We start from the raw sequence: 20,719 nt of genomic DNA, 5'->3' as shown, positions 1-20,719 counted from the left end.
ATTTGCACAAAAGTTTTATCATTACTTACAATGTCCTTTTGACAAGGTGTTTTTTTTTTTTAATAACAGACCCTAAGTCAATTTTATTCCAACTAATAACATGATTTTAGTAACTAGATAAAAATATATATATCGATAAACGATTTTCTTTTCAAATAAATTTGAAAATAACTATAAAAAGAACTGTCGTGAGTCAAGTATACTTAGTTTTAAACAAGAAAAATTTTAAGCACCTTTTAAAATAAAAGTATCTTGTAATAGATATAAATTAATTAGTACAATTTGTTTCTCATAAAATTCTTTAAAATAAATTAGTGTGGTTAAAATGAATTTAAACCGATAAGTCAATCTCTTTAATATTTAAGTTAGATTGAATTTAAAATAAATAAAATTTGAATACAAATTAATTTTGAGTCTAATCTATTAAGAATTATTTATTTGGATTGAAAATTTGTGATAAGCTAAAGTTGAATCACTAATTCATTAAATTTTTTAAGTTATATTATACTACAAAATTTATTCTTTGTTTAGAATATCAAACCATTCATCCAATTTTTTTTTGTTATATTATTAACGAATTTAACTTTATTTAGATTTTAATTAAAAAATTATCTTAAATTGAAAAATATATTTTAATTAAATAAATTAGTGAACTAATACATTTAACCCACTAAATTTGAATTTTTTTTAACTTTTTAACATGTGAGTCAAATTGAATTAATTACTTTAAAATAAATAAATTTTTGATTTAAAAGAGGGGCCAATATTGGATGCTTCAAAAGAAGAGAGGACAAAAAGGTCTTTGCGGGAAAATATAGAGGCGCGTTTGGAGTTGAGGTAGCATATAACTTAATTCGTCCCCAAATACGTTCATACCCAAAGAAGGCGAAGGGAGAGGGTTTTTTGTCTCGCGGAGTAAACACAAGACAAGGCGTGATAGAGTGCGTTTTTGTCTGTGTGGTGAGTGAGAGTCACAGAGTAATTGAGAATTTCAAATATTGGTTAACAGAAAAAAGAATAAGGGACCGTTGCGACTCGCTCGCGCCATGGAGAAGGAGAAGGAGAAGGAGAAGCAGAATGAGCGCCACCACGCCAAGACACTTATCTGTGCCCTCAACCTTCTTTCGCGCGACCTCCCTCTCCCTCCTCATATTCTCAATTCCGTCTCTTCCATCTACCGCAATCATGTAACCTCTTCTCTCTTCTTTTTCTCTCTTTCTCTCTCCTTTCGCTAATCTTGCGTTAGGTTTCGCCGTTTGTTTTGCTCTTCGCACTCGCTTCTTTTGTTCGTATGTGTGTATGCGCTTGGAATTTTCTGCACTCGCCAGCTACGTCGCCACTCGTCTACTCATTTTGCAAAACGTTGATTTCCTTTTCGGTTCCGTCGTTCACGTGTTCAGCTCTATTTTGTGTTACAGTTTACCTAGCCGTACACTTCTGGTGTCGTTTACTTCTAGACTGTTCGTATAGCTCAGCTGTGTTGTATTGTATGCCTCTACATTTTTTTACGTATAATTTACTAGTTGTTATTGAAATTGTAGGATGATGGAGGTAATTCTGGAGAGGACTTGATATTGGATCTTGAAGATGCACTGTCGAAGCAGCGTCCAAACTGCGTGTCTGGTTTTAAACTGGAGAAAGCAAGGGAAAGTCGGTATCGAAGTCAGATTCAGCATCGGTTGAATGATCTTCAAGGTGAATGATTCAATTTATAATGTGTTTGCTTGTTTCCGTGTTGACTTGGTGTTGAATTTGGATATAATTTGTAAATAGTTTCTTGGTGCTTGTTTTGTCTACCCTTAGTCGGGGAATTAACCGAACCAAGTGATATCATGTGATTCATGTAGCTATCCTCGTCTACCAGGATGATGCTGATGTTGTCTACCTCCTTCACTTTTGTTACCAGTGATTGATGTGATTGCATAATGTTGTTATACTATTGATTGTCTTTAGAGGTATAAGCCCGTTTACTGAACTGATTGGAACTATGACACATATATTTCAAAAGGTTTATGTGGTTAGGATGATTGCTTTGTCAAGAGGAGAAAAGTGGGTTGAGGCAGCAAGTTTCAAAACTCAGTCTAATTACTTTCTGACCATTATACAACAATTCATCCCAATCATCAAATATATTGAGAAAGAATCATTCTCGTCCCATCAATCATTAAAACTTTCAATTAGCTGGTTGTATTTGGTATCAAAGATCTTACAAGTCTTATGCTTTAGTATGTTTGTCTTCTTGATGTGAATCTGCCATGCAGTTATAAATAAATTAAATCAGAGTGTATTAACTGTAGAATGCAGTTTAAAAACATGTATATGGCTTGAAATTCAAGTCAACCATGTGTAGTGTAGCCAACTATATTTGGTTTAGATACCTTTAGTTTATATACCTGGCGCCTATTTAGTGTTTCAAGAGAAGATAATTGAGTCAACTCACCAGATTTGGATGATGTAGTTGTGTCTGTTGCTTCATCACATCAGCTGCATCAAGGAGGAAAGTCTGTTTCACTTTTGGATCAAGCGACTCACTACTCCTCAGGACCTAGAAAGACACATCAAGCACCTCATAGAAACAGTTATATTTGCCAATATATTTTTATAAGCTTGTTAGAAATGGTGAATAGGATAAAGTATCCTTCTGACATGAAGCTATCTGTTTTGAAACTTCACTGTAGAGTTTTGAAGTGGCTTTACCTTATCTCTGAACATGTCTCTTGATATGACCATATACATTAAGTGGTAGTGGTATCGAAGTTGGAGCTCTGACTATTTTACTGAAGAACTGTGTTACTGTGTTGATCCAGAATTGCCTTCAAGCAGGGGAGAGGACCTGCAGACAAAATGCTTGCTTGAGCTTTATGGACTAAAGGTAAAATTGATTCTGGGATTTTTCTACAGTGCTTAGTTATTATGAGTCGTATCTAATGAAGAGTTACCAAACTTTCACAAATTGATTGATAATTTTTTATAGTTCTGCTTTTTCTTTTGATGCACCTGTAGTGCGACATAGTTTGACTGGTATAATAACCATTTTAGTTAACTCTTTAATGTAATGAAAGTTGAAAATAATTTATAGTGAGGAAATTAGTTGATTTTTTACATTTGTTATCAACTGCAACCGAGAAATGACAAATAATTTTGTCCTTGTTGGCAAGGACTTATTTTCTGGCAGCTTGCAGAGCTGCAGATGAAGGTTCGTACTGATGTGAGTTCTGAATACTGGCTCAATGCTAAGTGTGCTTATCCAGATAGGCAATTGTTTGATTGGGGCATGATGAGGCTGCGTCGTCCATTATATGGGGTTGGAGATCCATTTGCCATGGATGCTGATGATCAATTAAGGAAGAAACGGGAGGCTGAGGTAATTTTGTTTTTCAGTGATAAGTATTTTCCCCTCTTTCCTTTTGTGTGTTTAAAGCTGATTTCCTATCATGGATATCATGCTTATAGCGACATCTGCGGATTTTAAGGCTTCATTGATGCAAAGAGTTTACATTTTCTTTTATGCTTTGACCAGAAAATCCAATATTATCTGTTTGAGAAATATGAAATATATAATAAACATTTTTCACATGGGATAGGCAAAGAAATGACACAACGGGCTTTCTTTTATTAAAAACTTTGTAATTTGTCAGTTGTTTATCAATTAATTCTCCAAATGAACAATAATAGTATGATTGACAAATTGGGAAAAGGGACAAACAAATTCACATAGGCATGCTTATGGCGAGACGAGAGAATAAATTTATCTGGAAATTCAATTGTTATAGATCACCAGCCATACTTGTACTAGTTAAATACACAAGACACAGGTGTAGTGAGTCAGTTTCTATTTCCTGATGTCTGTGTGGTTTGAATATAAAATGAAACTACTCTATACAGCTCATCTCATTTAGTTCCTCACATGCAGAGACTATCAAGATTAGAAGAAAAGGAGAAAAATCATATAGAGACTAGAACAAGGAAATTTTTTGCAGAAATACTCAACACTGTCCGTGAGTTCCAATTACAAATTCAAGCTTCTTTGAAGAGGAGAAAACAGAGGAATGATGGTGTCCAGGTACAATTTTCTTCTCTTATTTTTCGTTTATCATATAAATCATATGTGGAAACTGAGGAGATCAGAATGGAAAAGGTGGTCGTTCTCAATGTTCTTATTGTAAGAGAATGTGTCATACTTAAAAAACGTGCTACTCCTTGACCAATTTTCCTGAAGAAGTAGCAAATGTTTCGAAGTTAAGAACATTTGGAAAAAAAGTTCTCTGAAAAAGAATATCAGAGTATCTTTGCTTAAAGTACAACAACCAGGCCCAAGCGTCTTTAACACCTATGGTTTCAATAACCTACGTTTGTCAATCTATGGATAGTTAAGGTCCATGGATAATTGGCTCAAGTGCTTCTATCATGTTATTCATTCTCTATTTTCTTCCTTGTCTTCTCCTATTTTTTTTTTTTTTTTATCTTATTGCCTTGGCAAATAGATATAAGGTTGCTTCCAAAAGAATTGGTCAAGTCTCTCTTTCTCCTCTGAATTTGAAGTTTGTTATATCTATTCCTAATTGTTGTTCTTTGAATCTTGTTTCTCTAAGTCAATTGACCCAATCGTTAAATTGTTCTGGAACATTTGATGCTTATTCTTGTCATATAGGAACGTGGTATAGATTGACTAATTGGTGTATAACATGAATATCAAGGTCTCTACTGTCTAGAAACAACTCCTTATGTGTCTTGTTTTGCTGCTCCATCTCCAAAACTTCTTCATGACTACATAGGACGTCCAAACTTATTAAAGCTGAAAATGGTTCTTGGTCTGAACAAATTACGTGTATCAGATTGTGAATCATGTCAATTACACAACCATATTTAGTCTTCTTACCTAAACAATATGAAACAAGATGTAGGTCTGTTTTTTCCATCATCTATTTAGACATTTGCTTTGCATATGTATAGTGAATTTCATAATTTCTGAGACATTTAAATACATCGAATTTGAATTAATCTCATTTCACACTGGTTTTATTTTTCAAATGTTTTGCTTGGATAAAAATATTCAAATTCATTAAATTTGAATTTTTTTCATTTGGAATATTTCAATTACCGCCAAAATCCAAAACAAAAAATTATATATGAAGCAATTTTTAGTAATTCAAAACATCAATATTGATGATCTTTTTTAGTCAATATTTGTTCATGTTATTTTTTAGTTAAAGCTCATCAAGATTTTTTCGACTAATACCGATAAAGTTTTTTCTCAATCACAATTATTTAGATTGACATCAATTGAGATTAGGGACAGCAAAAAAATCCGCGCCTATGGATATTTGCAGATAAAATCCACAACGGATAGTTGATACCCGTGGATATTTAATACCCGAAACCCGTGGATAGCAGGTATTTTAATACTCGTTTATAAACGGGTCGGGTGCGGGTATTATACTATCCGTACCCGCAGATATCTGCTACCCGCAAAAAATAAAAAGAAAAATTTAATTTTTATTTTATTAAGTTAAATTTAATTAAAATTAACATAAATTTATATTTTACAAGGTTAAATTTAATTAAAGTTGTACTATAAGAAGTATATTGATCGGAATTAATTGTCATTTATGGACAATTAACCGGTATTAATAGGTCAGATTGTCTTACTCAAATATACAGGAGGTCAGATTGTCTTACCCTTTACAAAATATACTATATTAATTATTGATTATTGGGTTTGATTTTCTAAAAATATAATGTACTAATGTTAATCAATGGATTTGTCTGCCACAAGCTCTATAAATATACCATTGATGTCTAGGTACAATCTTCTTCTTCTATCCTAATAAAATTTAGATCTTTCTATATCTTGAACGTCGGAGTGTCTTCTGCACGTCAACAACCCATCGGATTGGATGACATTCTCAGGAAGGATTGAAGATCAAAAGAGAACAAAGCAAAGACCCTCGGACCAATTCAACCTAAACAAAAATTAAATTTTAATTTATATTTAATTTAATTTATATTATATTTTATATATTTTTTTGTAATTCTATTTAAATTTTATTTTGATAATTTATAAAAATATATTTTTTTAAATATTTGCGGGTATTCGCGGATATCCGCGAGTTTTAAAATATCTGTGGATATCTGCGAGTTTTAAAATATCCGCGAATATTTTTTAAGCAGATATCCGTGCGGGTAGTAGGTCGGGTAGCGGGTGATTTTTTTTTTTGTCGGGTCAGATTGCGGGTAGGCACCATCTGTGCCCGACCCGACCCATTGCCATTCCTAATTGGGATTAATTTTATGATGCTATTGGTTGGAGTCTTTTTGTTGACTTTTCAATTGATGTCAACTAAAAAAAAATTCTCCCACTTGACATTGGAAAAAAAAATCATAATTAATGTTCACCAAAAGTTTTCCTAGTCAGCATTTGAAAGAAAAATCGTTAGAAATTATTGACAAAGCAAAACATAGGTGTTGATGATAAAAATATAATCACTTACAGACATTGACAAAAAGATAACCACAATTATCGTCAATTCTAAATATCTAGTTCACATTCATCAAAAAGTAATCTACCTGACTTCATTGGAGAAAATCTTGGATATTATCGGGCGAGAAATAACAATTGTTTACAAGAATAGATAAAAATAAAACAATCTTTAACAATTTAAATTAAAAAAATAAGTTTATTAACATTAATAAAAAGGCCCTATTCGATATCAACTAAACAGTCATCTCAATAATGACTCAATCTTAATCAAGTCCACGGCGCAACCCAAATCGAATTGAAGAGAGAATACAAAGAAAAGTCACATGAATTTGAATTTGAGAGTATGACAAATTTTAAACTGTTACTTATTTTTTTGTGGAATTTGAATTTTCTAATCTTAGATAATCCAATTACTCTCAGAAAATGCTAAAAATTTAATTTCTTTAAAAAAACTGTACCCAAAATATATTCTGTTATAAAGCATTTCAAATTCTCTATAAAAATGAATTACCCTCTCAAAGTTGTATATCCAAACACACCATTAGGGTCCAAGTAGTGTAACATCTTTTGGGTTTAGATATTGTGACTTTTATGGATGAATATTGTCCATGCATTTAAGTATATTCAATGAAAGTTTGATCTCAACTTTTGTCTATTTTCGAGTTTTTCTTTAATGGGATCAAGAATCCATTTGAAAAATAATTAAAATTTCTTGAAGAGAAAATGCTAAAGAATACACGTCTTATACTCTTTTTATCCTCACAGGGTATCTTTCACCAGTCCACATGTCCACTCACACCATTATAAAATGGAATTGCAAGAAGAAAAAATTAGACATCTAGTTCAAATTGCATGAACTTTGTTACTCAAGGCTAATGTCCCTCTTCATCATTTGGATGATGCGGTTCTCACTACCTTCCTAATAAATAGGATGTCTTCTTCGTCTCTTGTAAATAAAATCCTTCATTCAACCATTTTTCTAGAAGAGTCGTTGTATCACATCTCCTCATGTTTTTTTGTTGTACTTGCTTTGTTCATGATTTTTCTCCGGGCATATACAACCTTTATGGGAGGACTATTAAAAGTGTTTTTCTGGGATACTCCGTCTTCTAAAGGGTCATTGATGTTATTCTCCGGTTACTAGATGAAACTAAATATCAATTGATGTCACATTCTTTGAGGAAACCCATTTACTTTCTTCTTCCTTGCAAGATTTCAGTTCTTTTAAACAAATCTTACCCATTCCATCCTTCAATCCACCCATGTTCATTGTGAGTCTTCTGTTTGAGAAATCCAAAATAACTCTCCAACTGACAATTTAATAGGACCATCTCCTCTCAATATTTATCAACATTCGAGACAAAGGATTTATCACACCTCATACTTGTTGTACAATTTGTTGTACAGATAACTTTTCTTATATGCTCACGTATACTAGTTATATTGCAGAGTTCTTACTCCTTAGACCATTTTTTATTTCGGAAATATGATGAAGATTTTTTTTAGCTTAATTAATGCTGTGTCCTTTTCAGTTCCTGGACAGTTCATTTTAGATGAAAATTTTTCCCTTCGTTGTGGGTTAAGATAATATTTTTTATTCTCATAAATACTTTTGAAGGCATGGCATGGAAGGCAAAGACAAAGGGCAACTCGGGCCGAGAAATTGAGGTTCCAAGCCTTGAAGGCTGATGATCAAGAAGCGTACATGAGAATGGTGAAAGAGAGCAAGAATGAGAGATTAACTTTGCTTCTTGAAGAAACAAATAAACTACTAGTAAATTTAGGAGCAGCTGTTCAACGTCAAAAAGACAAAAAGTATTCAGATGGTATTGAGCCATTGGAAGATTCTGAAGCAGATTTACCAGAGTCAGAAAAGAATGGAATTTCTAAGGAGTCACCTACTGATGAAGATATTGATACGATCGATTCAGATCATAATGGTGATTCCAGTGATTTACTTGAAGGTCAGCGGCAATACAATTCTGCCATACATTCAATTCAAGAAAAGGTCAGTACCTGTGGACACCTCTTGAAGAAAAAATACAAAGTTTTTCAACCCAATTTTCATGCTTTGTTAAACTTATCTCTTACTAGACATTTACCATAATGGCTTATTTGGGAAATTAGACGCCTGTTTCTATTTGGTGTAATGCATTTATCTTTCAAGGGGGGTTCCTTTAGACATAATTGGAGGAAATGTCAACTGTGCTTCATTGATATATTTTATTTTCTTTGTTTTCTCGATTGTGTATAGTAGGATTTCTTCTCCAAATGTGTTGTATAATTTCCTGTTTTTGTGAGTTTCTTCTTTTGAGGAAAATAAAATAAGAAAGTCGCTCCTTTTTAGTTGTTTGAGTAAAAGTTGTAGCAGGACAATGGAAAATAACCAACTTAGTTGTTTACAGGTGACTGAGCAACCATCTATTCTTCAAGGTGGAGAGTTAAGACCATACCAGATAGAGGGGCTCCAATGGATGCTTTCTTTGTTCAATAACAATTTAAATGGAATTTTGGCTGATGAGATGGGGCTTGGGAAGACGATACAAACAATTTCGCTTATAGCATATCTTATGGAAAACAAGGGTGTTACTGGTCCCCACTTGATTGTTGCTCCAAAGGCAGTTCTGCCAAATTGGGTCAATGAATTCACAACATGGGTTCCTAGGTATGCCCAGAGCAGACATTGTACATTATTTCTTTCCCCTCTTCGCAAGGGGAGAGGAGATATGCATATTTTGTGAATTTTGCACATCATCATATTCACTTTTAATTTTCAAAACTCAAATCACGTGTTCTTTTTCTTTCTGATTTAGCATCACAGCTATTCTTTATGATGGACGGCTGGATGAGAGGAAGGCAATGAAGGAAGAGTTATCAGGGGAGGGGAAATTCAATGTTTTATTGACACACTATGATCTTATAATGAGAGATAAAGCATTTCTCAAGAAAATTCAATGGAAGTACTTGATTGTGGACGAAGGGCACCGATTGAAAAACCATGAGTCTGCTCTGGCAAGAACCTTGGACAATGGGTATGATTATGCCCAACATATAGTGATGACATGGATTAATATGTTTACTTCCCTAAAATTCTTGATGTCCATCTATTTTATTTAGGACAACTCTAAACAGTTCTGACGACTGCACTGAACTAGAAGAGAGATATAATGAATAAAAATGGATAGCTTTCATAACATATAGACGATCAAAGTATTCAATGGTTAAGTCAATCCATTACATGATAGTGTAGTACCACACTTCAGGTGGTTTAGATCCTCTCTTCTCTAATTCTTAAATATTTTGGGTGCAGTTATCACATCCAACGAAGACTTCTGTTGACTGGTACCCCAATTCAGAACAGTTTGCAGGAGTTGTGGTCTTTGCTTAATTTTCTCCTTCCAAACATTTTTAACTCAGTTCAAAATTTCGAGGACTGGTTTAATGCCCCCTTTGCAGACCGAGTTGATGTCTCCCTCACAGATGAGGAACAACTATTGATCATCCGGCGTCTGCATCAAGTGTGTTTCTCTCTTCTAGTTTCCTATACTTGTATTCTTTTCCCCTCTTCTCTGATGTGTTTCATTCCATCTTTAGGTAATAAGGCCCTTCATATTAAGAAGGAAAAAAGATGAGGTGGAAAAGTTTCTTCCTGGGAAATCTCAGGTCATACTCAAATGTGATATGTCAGCCTGGCAGAAAGTATATTATCAACAAGTTACTGACGTAGGCAGAGTTGGGTTGGACAACGGTTCGTGTCTATTTCTTGTCTTCCAGTTATTCCCTGTTTCACTTTTTTTAGCCACATAAAAGCGTACATTTTTTCTCATACTTTCTTTGGTTTTCGATATTGATATTCTAAAGGTATTCATCCTATTCCCCTCTTGCACTGTTGTTGCCTCCAGTGCTGGCTCTCAAACAGTGAATTTAGTTTTATCTTCAACATGCTTGTGAAATAAGTTTAAGCCATCTTTTGGGAAGTAAGTTATGAGCCTATTCCCCCCAGTTCCATATATTTCCCTTATTAATATCTTACCAATTTCAACTTATGAATATGTGAAATATGACCATTTGCCACTTCAACATAAATATGGCTTTCAATGACCTATTATTGGTGTCTTGTTGTCTTCCCTCTTACTAAAAAATAGTACCCAGAGTTTTAACATCACTTGTTTCACATCCCTGTATGATTGTCTGGTTTCTTAGAACTTCCTAACAAAATTTCCCCAAATATGTATATTTTACAGGTTCTGGAAAGTCAAAAAGTCTACAAAATTTAACAATGCAACTCAGAAAGTGTTGTAACCATCCCTACCTATTCGTGGGAGAATATGATATGTATAAACGTAAAGAGGAGATTGTTAGAGCATCAGGTAAGTTTGAACTTCTTGACCGTTTGCTCCCAAAACTTCGCAGAGCTGGTCACAGAGTCCTCCTTTTCTCGCAAATGACTCGACTTATGGACATTCTTGAAATCTATTTACGACTTCATGATTTTAAGTATCTTAGACTTGATGGTTCAACAAAAACTGAGGAAAGAGGCAATCTTCTAAGGAAATTTAATGCTCCTGACTCCCCATACTTTATGTTTCTCTTGAGCACCCGTGCTGGAGGTCTTGGTTTGAACTTGCAAACAGCAGATACTGTTATAATCTTTGATAGTGATTGGAATCCACAAATGGATCAACAAGCCGAGGACCGAGCACATCGCATTGGACAAAAGAAGGAAGTTAGGGTTTTTGTTTTGGTTAGTGTAGGATCAATTGAGGAGGTGATTCTAGAGCGTGCAAAACAAAAAATGGGCATTGATGCCAAAGTTATCCAAGCAGGACTTTTCAACACAACTTCGACAGGTTTGTAGTTTGTGATACTTTTGCCTAAAGGGCGACGGGAAGGGGAGATTTTTTCTTTCACTGCTTTAGAACACGTAATACATTTATGCCAGCAATTTGCTTCCTATTCTTTATAACTTTCATCTAGCAATTCTTCGAATATATATAGTATGCATTAATGTGCTTAACTGTCACGAGCTATGAACTGATTACAAGGATAAGTAGTCCTTAATCTTGGATTCTATTTATTTGAAAATCCAATTTATTACATGTCAAAAGTTAAAAGATTTAAAATTTCAATTGGAATCAGTTAATTATTCCTTGCTAAATGATGAAGATTATTTGAACCACTAGTATTTTGGTTTGTGCAGCCCAGGACAGAAGAGAAATGTTAGAAGAGATAATGCGCAGAGGTACAAGTTCACTTGGGACAGATGTGCCGAGTGAGAGAGAAATTAATCGCCTTGCTGCTCGATCTGATGAAGAGTTTTGGCTATTTGAGAAAATGGATGAAGAGAGAAGACAAAAGGAAAATTACAGATCCCGACTCATGGAAGAACACGAATTGCCAGATTGGGTATATTCTCCAATTAATAAGGATGATAAGTCTAAAGATTTCAACAATGCTGTCACAGGAAAACGGAAAAGAAAAGAAGTGGTATACGCAGATACGTTGAGTGATCTGCAATGGATGAAGGCTGTGGAGAACGGAGAAGACATATCAAAGTTTTCAGCTAAAGGAAAAAGAAGAGACCACCACTCATCTGACAGCATTGCTCAAGCCAGTGATAACACAGTAGCAGAAGAAAGTTTAGAGTTGAGGACTGAAAGTGTTCCTATGGCAAACGATCGCACGAGTGAAGATAGTTTCCATGTGACCCCTTCTTCAAAGAGATTCAAATCTGAAGGAACAAACTTCCTGAAACATACATACGAGGATGTTGGAAGTGGTTTGAACCACCATGTGTTATCATGGAATACTCACAAAAAGAAGAGGTCAAGTTTTCTGGGCCAGGGTTCATTATCTGATGCCAGAGGGCATTCTTCCAATGGAAGAGCAAATTGGAACTGATTTGAGTCATTGCCTATGGGTGCCAGAATTTTGCACAACTATTGATTGTAATTCTGCAAGAAAATCTTAGGGCAAAAAAGACATGCAACTTTCATGTATTAGGCCAGATTTTTCTATTATGTATGCAACATCCATGTTTAACTAAAAAAAGTTAATGAAAGAAAATATTCCAGGTTAAGTTATATTCTATTTTCTTGGTAATTACACTGTTTTTCCTCNNGNNNNTAGTTTAAGCAGATGTCATATAATTCTATGATTACAAATTGGTATCTACATGCATGTCTGGTTTTGATTCACGTTTAGGAATTTTATTCAAATTTGCACATCATCAGCAAAATAACTAAAATATAGCTTCATCAATTTTACACATGTTTGGGGGATTCAATGCAGAACCAAAGACAATTTATTAAATTTATTTTTAACTTGGAAAACTATAATGATTGATAAATTAGCAGTATGAACAATGTAATAAATTAATTTACAAAGCCAAAAATTATTATATTTGTAAGGTATACTTAATTTAAGAAAGTTTGACCATCTCTTCCATCTAAAAATACTAGCATTAGCATTATTAATAGTTTCAATATAATATTAAACTTCAAATTTGACTTTTGAACATTCATATATTTTCATTGATTATTTTACTGTATTTCTTATTATTGATATCTTTCTATCCTGCGCCTTAAGCGTATAAGTTTAAGTGGACAATTTAAAAAAAAAAAATAGTATGAAATTATATAATCACCTTTATTAGGTTGCAAGGAAAAAAAAATAAAAAAGTGAGAAAAGAACAAAAAATTGAAATAGATTAAAAATTATATTTCTTGAGTAGAGAAAGTGAATAAAATAAAAGAAAATTGTCATTTTTTAAAAAAATAACATGAGAGGAGAATGCATTTTTAAAATTCAATTTTATTTTATATTGCTTTCACATTATATTATATTATGTTATATATATATATATATATATATATATATATATATATATATATATATATATATATATATCCACACACGCACAAGAAATGAAAAATAAAACATTTGGGACTAAAGAAGACATCTTCGCCACTTTCCACCTTACATTTTGCATTCAAACTTCTGTACTCTTATTGTTTGTTTTTTTTTATTGATTGATCATTATAAGTTTGTGAAAGTTATGAACCTGGTGTGTATGTGGAAAAATAGCCTTACAAAATTATTCTGTTGAATAGCCAACAGATATTTAAAATGGCAATATATGAAACTCGTCGCATTCTCACTCGCTAATTGTGATCGGTGGCGACCCGGAATTCAGTTCTTGAAAACTGAATTTTAGGAGGTTTTATAATGGAATTCTAAGAGGGAGTTTCTGAACGTTTTTAGTAGGAAAGGGAGAACAATTTTATTATTTATCTTCTAAATTTATTTCCACATTATGTTACAAAAACCAATATTACAATACAACATTTTTACCCTTAAATTCATTTTCTCAAATTAATTACATCTTCAACCACACATTTATAATTAATTATTTAAAAATTTATTCGGACATAATCATTTTGTATATAAATATATATAAATATAAAAATTAGACTATAATTTTATTCAATTTACATTTGTTACTATTTTTTTTTTTTTTTAAATCCTTTCAAAATTTCAATTCACTAATTTTAATAATAATAACAATAAACAGCTAGTAGTTGAACATTGGCTCCCGTAAACAGCTAGTAGTTGAACATCTTATCAAAAACAGAATCATATGTAAAACAAAATAACACAGCATCGAAGAATACAATATGTCATTACACTAATGACTGCTGGGAAGCAACTGAAAATGATAAAATCTACCTTAATGAAATGAAACTAAAAATAAAAACAAGGTTTCGCTACATGTTGCAGACATTTTATGTCCCGTCGATGATTGTCTGCTGCCAATTGATAAACTTAAAGTTACATAAGAGTTGCTTGAGCAGTAGAACATGAAAATACTTCAACTGCTTCAGTTCAATCAACCACAAGGTTCTTCATTTTGGATTCCAGTTCATCCGCATCGCCTTCTTCAGATTCTTCGTCGATGTCTTCTCCTTCGGGGTCATTTTCGTCTAATGGACCCAGCACGTCTGGCGAACTCTTAAATATATCCGTCAACTCCTCAATGCCTTCTTCAGAAATGAAATTGCCATTAATATTCAGATGTTTGAAATCAGCCTTTTGCACCACAGTCACAGCCAATTGTTGAGCTCCATTTCTGGTTATTTGGTTGGCACTTATATCAACTTCCTTTAACTGACCATGACCTTCTATGGCTTTACTTATCAGGTTGGCACCTTCATCCTTGAGTTCATTCTCAGAGAGGTTCAACTTAGACAGAAACTGCTTTGCTGCAATGCAGGCTGCAATTGCAGGAGCAGCATCAGCTGTAATGTCATTCCCACTCAACTCTAAAACTTCAAGTTGAGGTGCTGACTCCTTAAGAGCATCGACTATAGCAATTGCACCATCATCTGCCAAATTTAGGTAGCTCAGGTATACCTCCCTTAGTTCTGTGTGCTTGGAAAGAGCTTTACTAAGAGAAACCCCACCTTCAGTGCCTAACATGTTGTCTCGTAGATCAAGCTTCTTCAGATGGGTACAATTCCCTAAAGCATCACACAAGGCAACTCCACCCTCGGTGCCTATCCTAGTGGAGGAACAACGAAAATCCTCCAATGAAGGAGAACGGTTCACAACCTCGGCTATAGCTAGTGCCCCTTCATCTCCAGTCATATTATTATGAAAATGAAGAACTTTGAGTTTCTCTGTGAAAGGAATCAACTCACAAACTGCTCTAGCAGCTTCCTTTGAGATACCATCATTCATCAGATAAAGCTCCTCCAAGCATTTCTGCGATTTCAAAAGTGCTCCAAATGCTCTAACACCTTTTTCACCTAATGCATTGTCCGAGAGGTTTAAGGACTTCAAGACACTGCCTTCAAGGGCCGAAGAGAATATTTTCATAACATCAAGAGCTTCCGCTTCTGGTCTTCCAGCAATGAAATCTGATAGATCCACTTCCCTAAGCTGGTCCTTGAGGGAAGTGAGAATGGGCTCGGCAACTTGTGCTGCTCCTATCCCAAAGCTTCTGTTGCTAAAGCATATTTTGGTGAAAGAATTCCCTGGATCCTTTAATGGACTTAAAAGTTCCTGTGCCTCGTCTGCTTCAATGAATGCCCGTTTGCCTTTAGATATATCAAAAACAGATTCATGAGGCGTAGTGATGTGAGAAGATGTCACCACTTCATCCTCCTTTCTACCAGGTCCTCTTTTGAGAACATCAAGGAGGAGCTTACTACATTCTTTGGCATAAAGCTGAACCGCAGAACCTCCATCACCATCTGGCTCTTTCTCATAGTGCAGGTTTGCTGTTGCAAAAGCCACATCTTCAATCCTCTTTGCATTCTCTTCAGCCTCTTCCCTATCCAAAGTTCCATACTTCTGCGTGAAAAGAGATTTGGTAGTCAGATTGTTGGTCATCCTCTCCACAAGTGTCTGTCTAGTGTTCTGACTAGGAGGCCATAATTTGATTGAAAATGATCTCTGCTGTGAATCAGGCTCCATGTCAATGATACCTACAAGAAGAACTAGTGTAAGTATGTAATGGAACATTTGAGGATACATAACAAGAACAGAAATTAGTTCATCCCAACTAGTTCGAGAAAACAATTTTTAACGGGGATGCATATCCCCAAATATGGTATCAGCCCTTCGGACAGAATAAAAGACTGAAGATGTCAAACTGAAAATACATTTCAAGAGATACGGCAGTTAAGTCAGTAGTTAATCTTGTCGTCATTATTGAAAGGCCCCATACCCCCAACTGTTGAGGACAACTTAACACAAATTAAAGTTTTGAATGGATAAGAAAAATCTTTCGATGTGACGAATACCATAAAAACGCAACATTGATTGCAAAAACAAAGTAGGACACTTTCTTTCCATTCCAATCATAAACTCTTAATGAAAAAAATTACACATTGAAAACATGATGAAAAATGAAAACGGTTAGAGTTTATAGTGAAAACTTATCAAAACGTGTCACGAATGTGTGTAGAGGGGTGTTTCCTGAAGAGAAGATAACGCCCACAAAACCGTCGACAGCAATAAATAACGGACAAACAGTTTGGTTTGGTTTGGTTCATTTCACCCCTAAATCAAATCCATCCTAATAAAAATCTCAACTTTAAGCTAGAATGCGACAGATCTGACACTATGCAAAGCTACAAACTTTAAACACAACTTTGAAAGCCATTGGAGAAAGCGCGAGGAACTGGGAACTGTATAAACAAAGTTAGGGAGGGAGAGAAATTTAAGAAACTGCAAAGTGCGAAGCAAAAACCTTATACATGAGAAAAGGGTACCTCTTTTTCCGTCGATCTGAGGATTAGTTACCCCTCTACTGCAGTTCACTCTGCAGTTTCGAACAATCCTTTAATTTGAATGGTACAACCGTATAGTAATGAGAGAGAGAGAGAGAGAGAGAGAGAGAGAGGATGAGGAGGGAAACGTTAATGATGCTAAAGAAAAGGATCAAAGAGAGTACTTTTGTTAGCACCAAAACAAAAGTGTTGTTTTTAAAAGTGGCATGCCATTGGTTGTCGTTATAATCCTCAACCCTAGAAAATTTGAATTTGTGGATACTCATCTAACGCCGACCTAATTTCAACAACAGAACTTGTTTTCATTCAGGCTTTTTTTCTTAGAAAGATATTAATTAGGGTGTGTCAAATGGTTAATTAATTCAGTGGTTAAATTTTTTTAAAATTTGATTTAATTTTTGAATTTATAAAAGAGTTCAATAACTTCTATCTGCTAAGTTTTATTAAACCACTTTTTAATCACATTGTAGTTTCAGTAATCAATTTTATATTAAATTGGAGATTTTTTTTTATCAAGTTATAATATTTAAATCAATTTATAGCTTTTAATATTTAAATAATAAATCAGATTTCTTCATTTAATCAATAACTATTCTATCATTGTTTCAGACATTTAAACAGTGATTTACTTTTAAATTATCAATTTGGATTTAGTTATGTTACTCCTTATACTTTAATAAATTGGTTATGAAACACCTTTTTTCTAGTGAGCTTCGTTTTCATCATATATTCTCCCATGATTTAAAACTGTATCTTATGGACAAAAAATATTTTTTATTTAACTTTGATAGGAGTTATTATTCAAATATATTTCTAATATCTACAATATTTCCTTCTTATTATTAATCCAACGGTTTAACAAATTGTTAGTTAACATCATAGAACTACTTTCAATATATATAGTGTTCAAGATTCATATACTCCTAATAATTGTGTTCCTTATGATAAGTCATCTTATATTTTTAAGATCAATAGAACATATTAACTTATATTTAAGTCACTATACAAGTAAAATAGGGATTTAAGTAAAACGAATTACACTGTAACTATTCAAAATTTATGAATTTAAACTGGACTTTTTCCTATTAATTTCTAATGTGCATCAATCACTTCTGTTGTCTACCACGAGTTTTCATTTTACAAAACAAATAATGATAAAATAAATATTTTTAAAAAATTGTACGAGAAAAAGTGGTATTAATTGAATATATTATCATATTATTACCAAGACTAATAGATGTCACTTTATTTTATGTTTTGTTATTTTAGTATTTTTCTTTAAATTATTATAGATTACAGATATATCTAAAATGTAATATTTATTTACTAGATAATTTGAAAAGTTTACATCAATTTAAGATAAAGTCAAATTATAATATATAAATAGAATATAAATTTCATTTTATAGACTAGTTTTATGAGGTTTAATTAAATTTAAATTCTATTTATTAATACTTAGGATAGGATAGGATGACATTGTTCATTCCATGATAGAAGATGAAGCAAGTGAAATAAATTCCACCAAATAATCTATTACGCTACAGCAAGTAACCAATTCTACCGATTATGGCTTAACATTCAACAAAAATATTAGAAAAATGTATATGAAAAAGAATACCAAAAGAGAATATCACCTTGTGTGAATAGAGAAAGAATGCAAGAAAAAAATATATAAAAACAAAAATCATTAGATTTTTGAAAGCTCAAAACCAACAAATCAGATAAACTACAAAGAGAAAATAATATAGTGTATAAATAACAAAAGATAAATATAGAAAGCATCTTAAGTTTTAAGAGTATAATCTTAAAACTATTTCAGTATCCCAAAAGAATGTTAAAATATAAACTAAAATCTTAAAAAAATATATATTTCAGTATCATAAAAAAATGTATTATATTAATTATTTATTATTTAATTTTTTAATTCTATTATTTCAAATAATTTTTATCAAAAAATATATTACTTATATATATCATTTTATATTATTTTTATTATTAAGGAAAATTTAATAATCTTCATTTTTTACTTTTTAAAACATTATTTTAATGTTAAATCTCTTACCAACTTTCACAAACTTTGTTTTTAAATCTATTTTCAATCATTCTCAAACCTTTTAAAAGAACAACACATGTCTTATTCTCATATCTTATTAAATTTATCCACTTTCTCTTCTTTAAATTCCCTCCCTCAAGTAAACATAAAATTAAAAATAAAATAAAAATAAAAATAAAAATAAAGACAAAGAATTCTGATACAATTAGGGATGGCAAAAAAATCCGCGGGCACGGGTATCCGCGGGTAAAACCCACGGCGGGTAGTTACTATCTGTGGATATTTACTATTCGCGGGTAATGGATAATGGATATTTTAATACCCGCTTCTAAACAGGTAGGGTACGGGTAGTATACTATCCAACTCGCGGGTACCCGTTACCCGCAAAAAATAAATAAAAAAAATAATTTATTTAAATTTAATTAAAAATAAAATAAAATTATATTTTATTAGATTAAAATTAATTAAAATTAAATTTTAATTTATATTTAATTTAATTTATATTATATTATATATATATATATATATATTTTTGTTATTTTATTTAAATTTTATTTTAAAAACTATAAAACATATATTTTTTTTTATTTTTTGCAGATATCCGCAGGTATCCGCGGATTTTTAAAATACCCGCGGGTATTTTTTAAACGGGTACCCAACAGGTAGCGGGTCGAGTGGCGGATACATTTTTATCTGACGGGTCGGGTTACGGGTAGACACTATCCATGCCCGACTCGACCCGTTGTCATTCCTAGATACAATTGTCGTGCATAGTTTTAGTAAGGGTGCTGGAATTGAAATCAAGAAGGTAAGAGAAGAGAAGAGAAAGAATTTTATTTTTAAGAAGATAAAATTATGTTAGAAGAGAGTGAAGGAAAACAAGAATATAGAGGAAAAAAAAAAGAGAAACAAACAGAAAAAACAGAACAGAAACAAACATCCGAAAGGTGCTAATAGAAAAAAGAAAGTTACATATATTATCATATATTATAAGACTATTTGTTTATTATAATTTCTTTGTTTATTAAATAAGATTTTAATGGATGTATTGAGTTTACACTCATCCAGTTAAAAATTAGCGTTGATGTGATTTCTAAATACTTGTAATAAAAATCAATAAATCTACCTGATCGATTTGATTACGAGTTACTTGGGCAAGGATCTGATAATTGCTATGTGGATCCTCATACTACATGATTTTTTTAAAAATTATTTATTTATGAGTACTATCTACAGTTTTATGGTTTAATAAAAGCTGAAAAGGTGATATGACTTTTAGTGGTAGGTAATTAAGCCTATCTTCGCTTGAGGGTATTCTACTGTGACAAAAGATTTAAGAGGATGGAAATAGAAAAAATTTTCTATTCGCATTTGATGAAATGTGGGTAATCCGGGATAATTAATAGAAGAGATTTGTGGGCAATTAATAATATTTACAGTATCATTCTTCTCCTGTTAGATCTATTATAACACTAAAGATTAAATATGTTTTTATTTCCTGTATTTTGAAGCGATTTTGGTTTTAGTCTCTCTTTTAAACTAAGATACAATTTAGTCTTTCAACTTTAGAAAATTCTGGTTTTATTCCTTTTTACCAAATTCTTTTAATTTTATTTGTTGTTTCAAGCACGTTTATCAGTTAATATTAAAGCAAAAATGTGTTAAACAGTATAAACAATCCAAATGCTATAATGAAACGTGTTTGAAACAGCAAATAAAGTTAAAAAAATTTGGTAAAAAAAACTAAAACCAGAATTTTCTAAACTTAGAGGACTAAATTGTACTTTAGTTTGAAAGAGGGACTAAGACCAAAATCGTCTCAGGGACTAAAAACATATTTAATCCTATTATTATTATTAATTATTATTATTATTATTAAATAACATTTTA

At 32.5% G+C, this 20,719-nt stretch overlaps 2 protein-coding genes across 3 annotated transcripts; one reads left to right on the top strand and one right to left on the bottom strand.

Annotated features, from left to right (window-relative positions):
* Positions 1-864: 864 nt before the first annotated feature.
* On the top strand, positions 865-12,564 carry LOC106780406 (probable ATP-dependent DNA helicase CHR12). Of its 2 annotated transcripts, XM_014668693.2 has the most exons (12): positions 865-1,187; positions 1,542-1,695; positions 2,808-2,872; positions 3,176-3,364; positions 3,914-4,063; positions 8,100-8,489; positions 8,887-9,146; positions 9,295-9,513; positions 9,792-9,999; positions 10,076-10,229; positions 10,726-11,331; positions 11,682-12,564. In XM_014668693.2, exons 1-12 carry the CDS (start codon positions 1,047-1,049, stop codon positions 12,380-12,382), a joined length of 3,237 nt encoding a protein of 1,078 aa, XP_014524179.1. In that variant the 5' UTR covers positions 865-1,046; the 3' UTR covers positions 12,383-12,564. The 2 variants fall into 2 exon arrangements, with proteins under 2 accessions (XP_014524179.1, XP_014524180.1); XM_014668694.2 differs by lacking the exon at positions 865-1,187 and having other exon boundaries at positions 1,633-1,695; positions 3,159-3,364.
* A 1,509-nt stretch (positions 12,565-14,073) lies between these two features.
* LOC106780413 (RAN GTPase-activating protein 2) lies at positions 14,074-16,999 on the bottom strand. Its single transcript, XM_014668700.2, has 2 exons — positions 16,759-16,999; positions 14,074-15,969 (listed from the first exon to the last, which is right to left on the bottom strand). The coding sequence occupies exon 2, from the start codon at positions 15,956-15,958 to the stop codon at positions 14,366-14,368; it is 1,593 nt and encodes a 530-aa protein (XP_014524186.1). The 5' UTR covers positions 15,959-15,969; positions 16,759-16,999; the 3' UTR covers positions 14,074-14,365.
* Between the last annotated feature and the right edge of the window lie 3,720 nt (positions 17,000-20,719).

This window comes from Vigna radiata, unplaced genomic scaffold (genome assembly GCF_000741045.1).
Source record: "Vigna radiata var. radiata cultivar VC1973A unplaced genomic scaffold, Vradiata_ver6 scaffold_315, whole genome shotgun sequence".
NCBI lineage: Eukaryota > Viridiplantae > Streptophyta > Magnoliopsida > Fabales > Fabaceae > Vigna > Vigna radiata.
The sequence above is the reverse complement of the archived record's forward strand: the minus strand, read 5'-3'. Positions and strand labels throughout refer to the sequence as shown.

What these genes read in the sequence shown, in the direction of transcription:
- LOC106780413 (XM_014668700.2), bottom strand. Translation starts at nt 15,958, where the DNA reads ATGGAGCCTGATTCACAGCAGAGATCATTTTCAATCAAATTATGGCCT.
- LOC106780406 (XM_014668693.2), top strand. Translation starts at nt 1,047, where the DNA reads ATGGAGAAGGAGAAGGAGAAGGAGAAGCAGAATGAGCGCCACCACGCC. An exon ending in GGAAGAAACGGGAGGCTGAG is followed by an intron (nt 3,365 to 3,913) that starts GTAATTTTGTTT and finishes CCTCACATGCAG; the next exon opens with AGACTATCAAGATTAGAAGA. An exon ending in TTTCAACACAACTTCGACAG is followed by an intron (nt 11,332 to 11,681) that starts GTTTGTAGTTTG and finishes TGGTTTGTGCAG; the next exon opens with CCCAGGACAGAAGAGAAATG.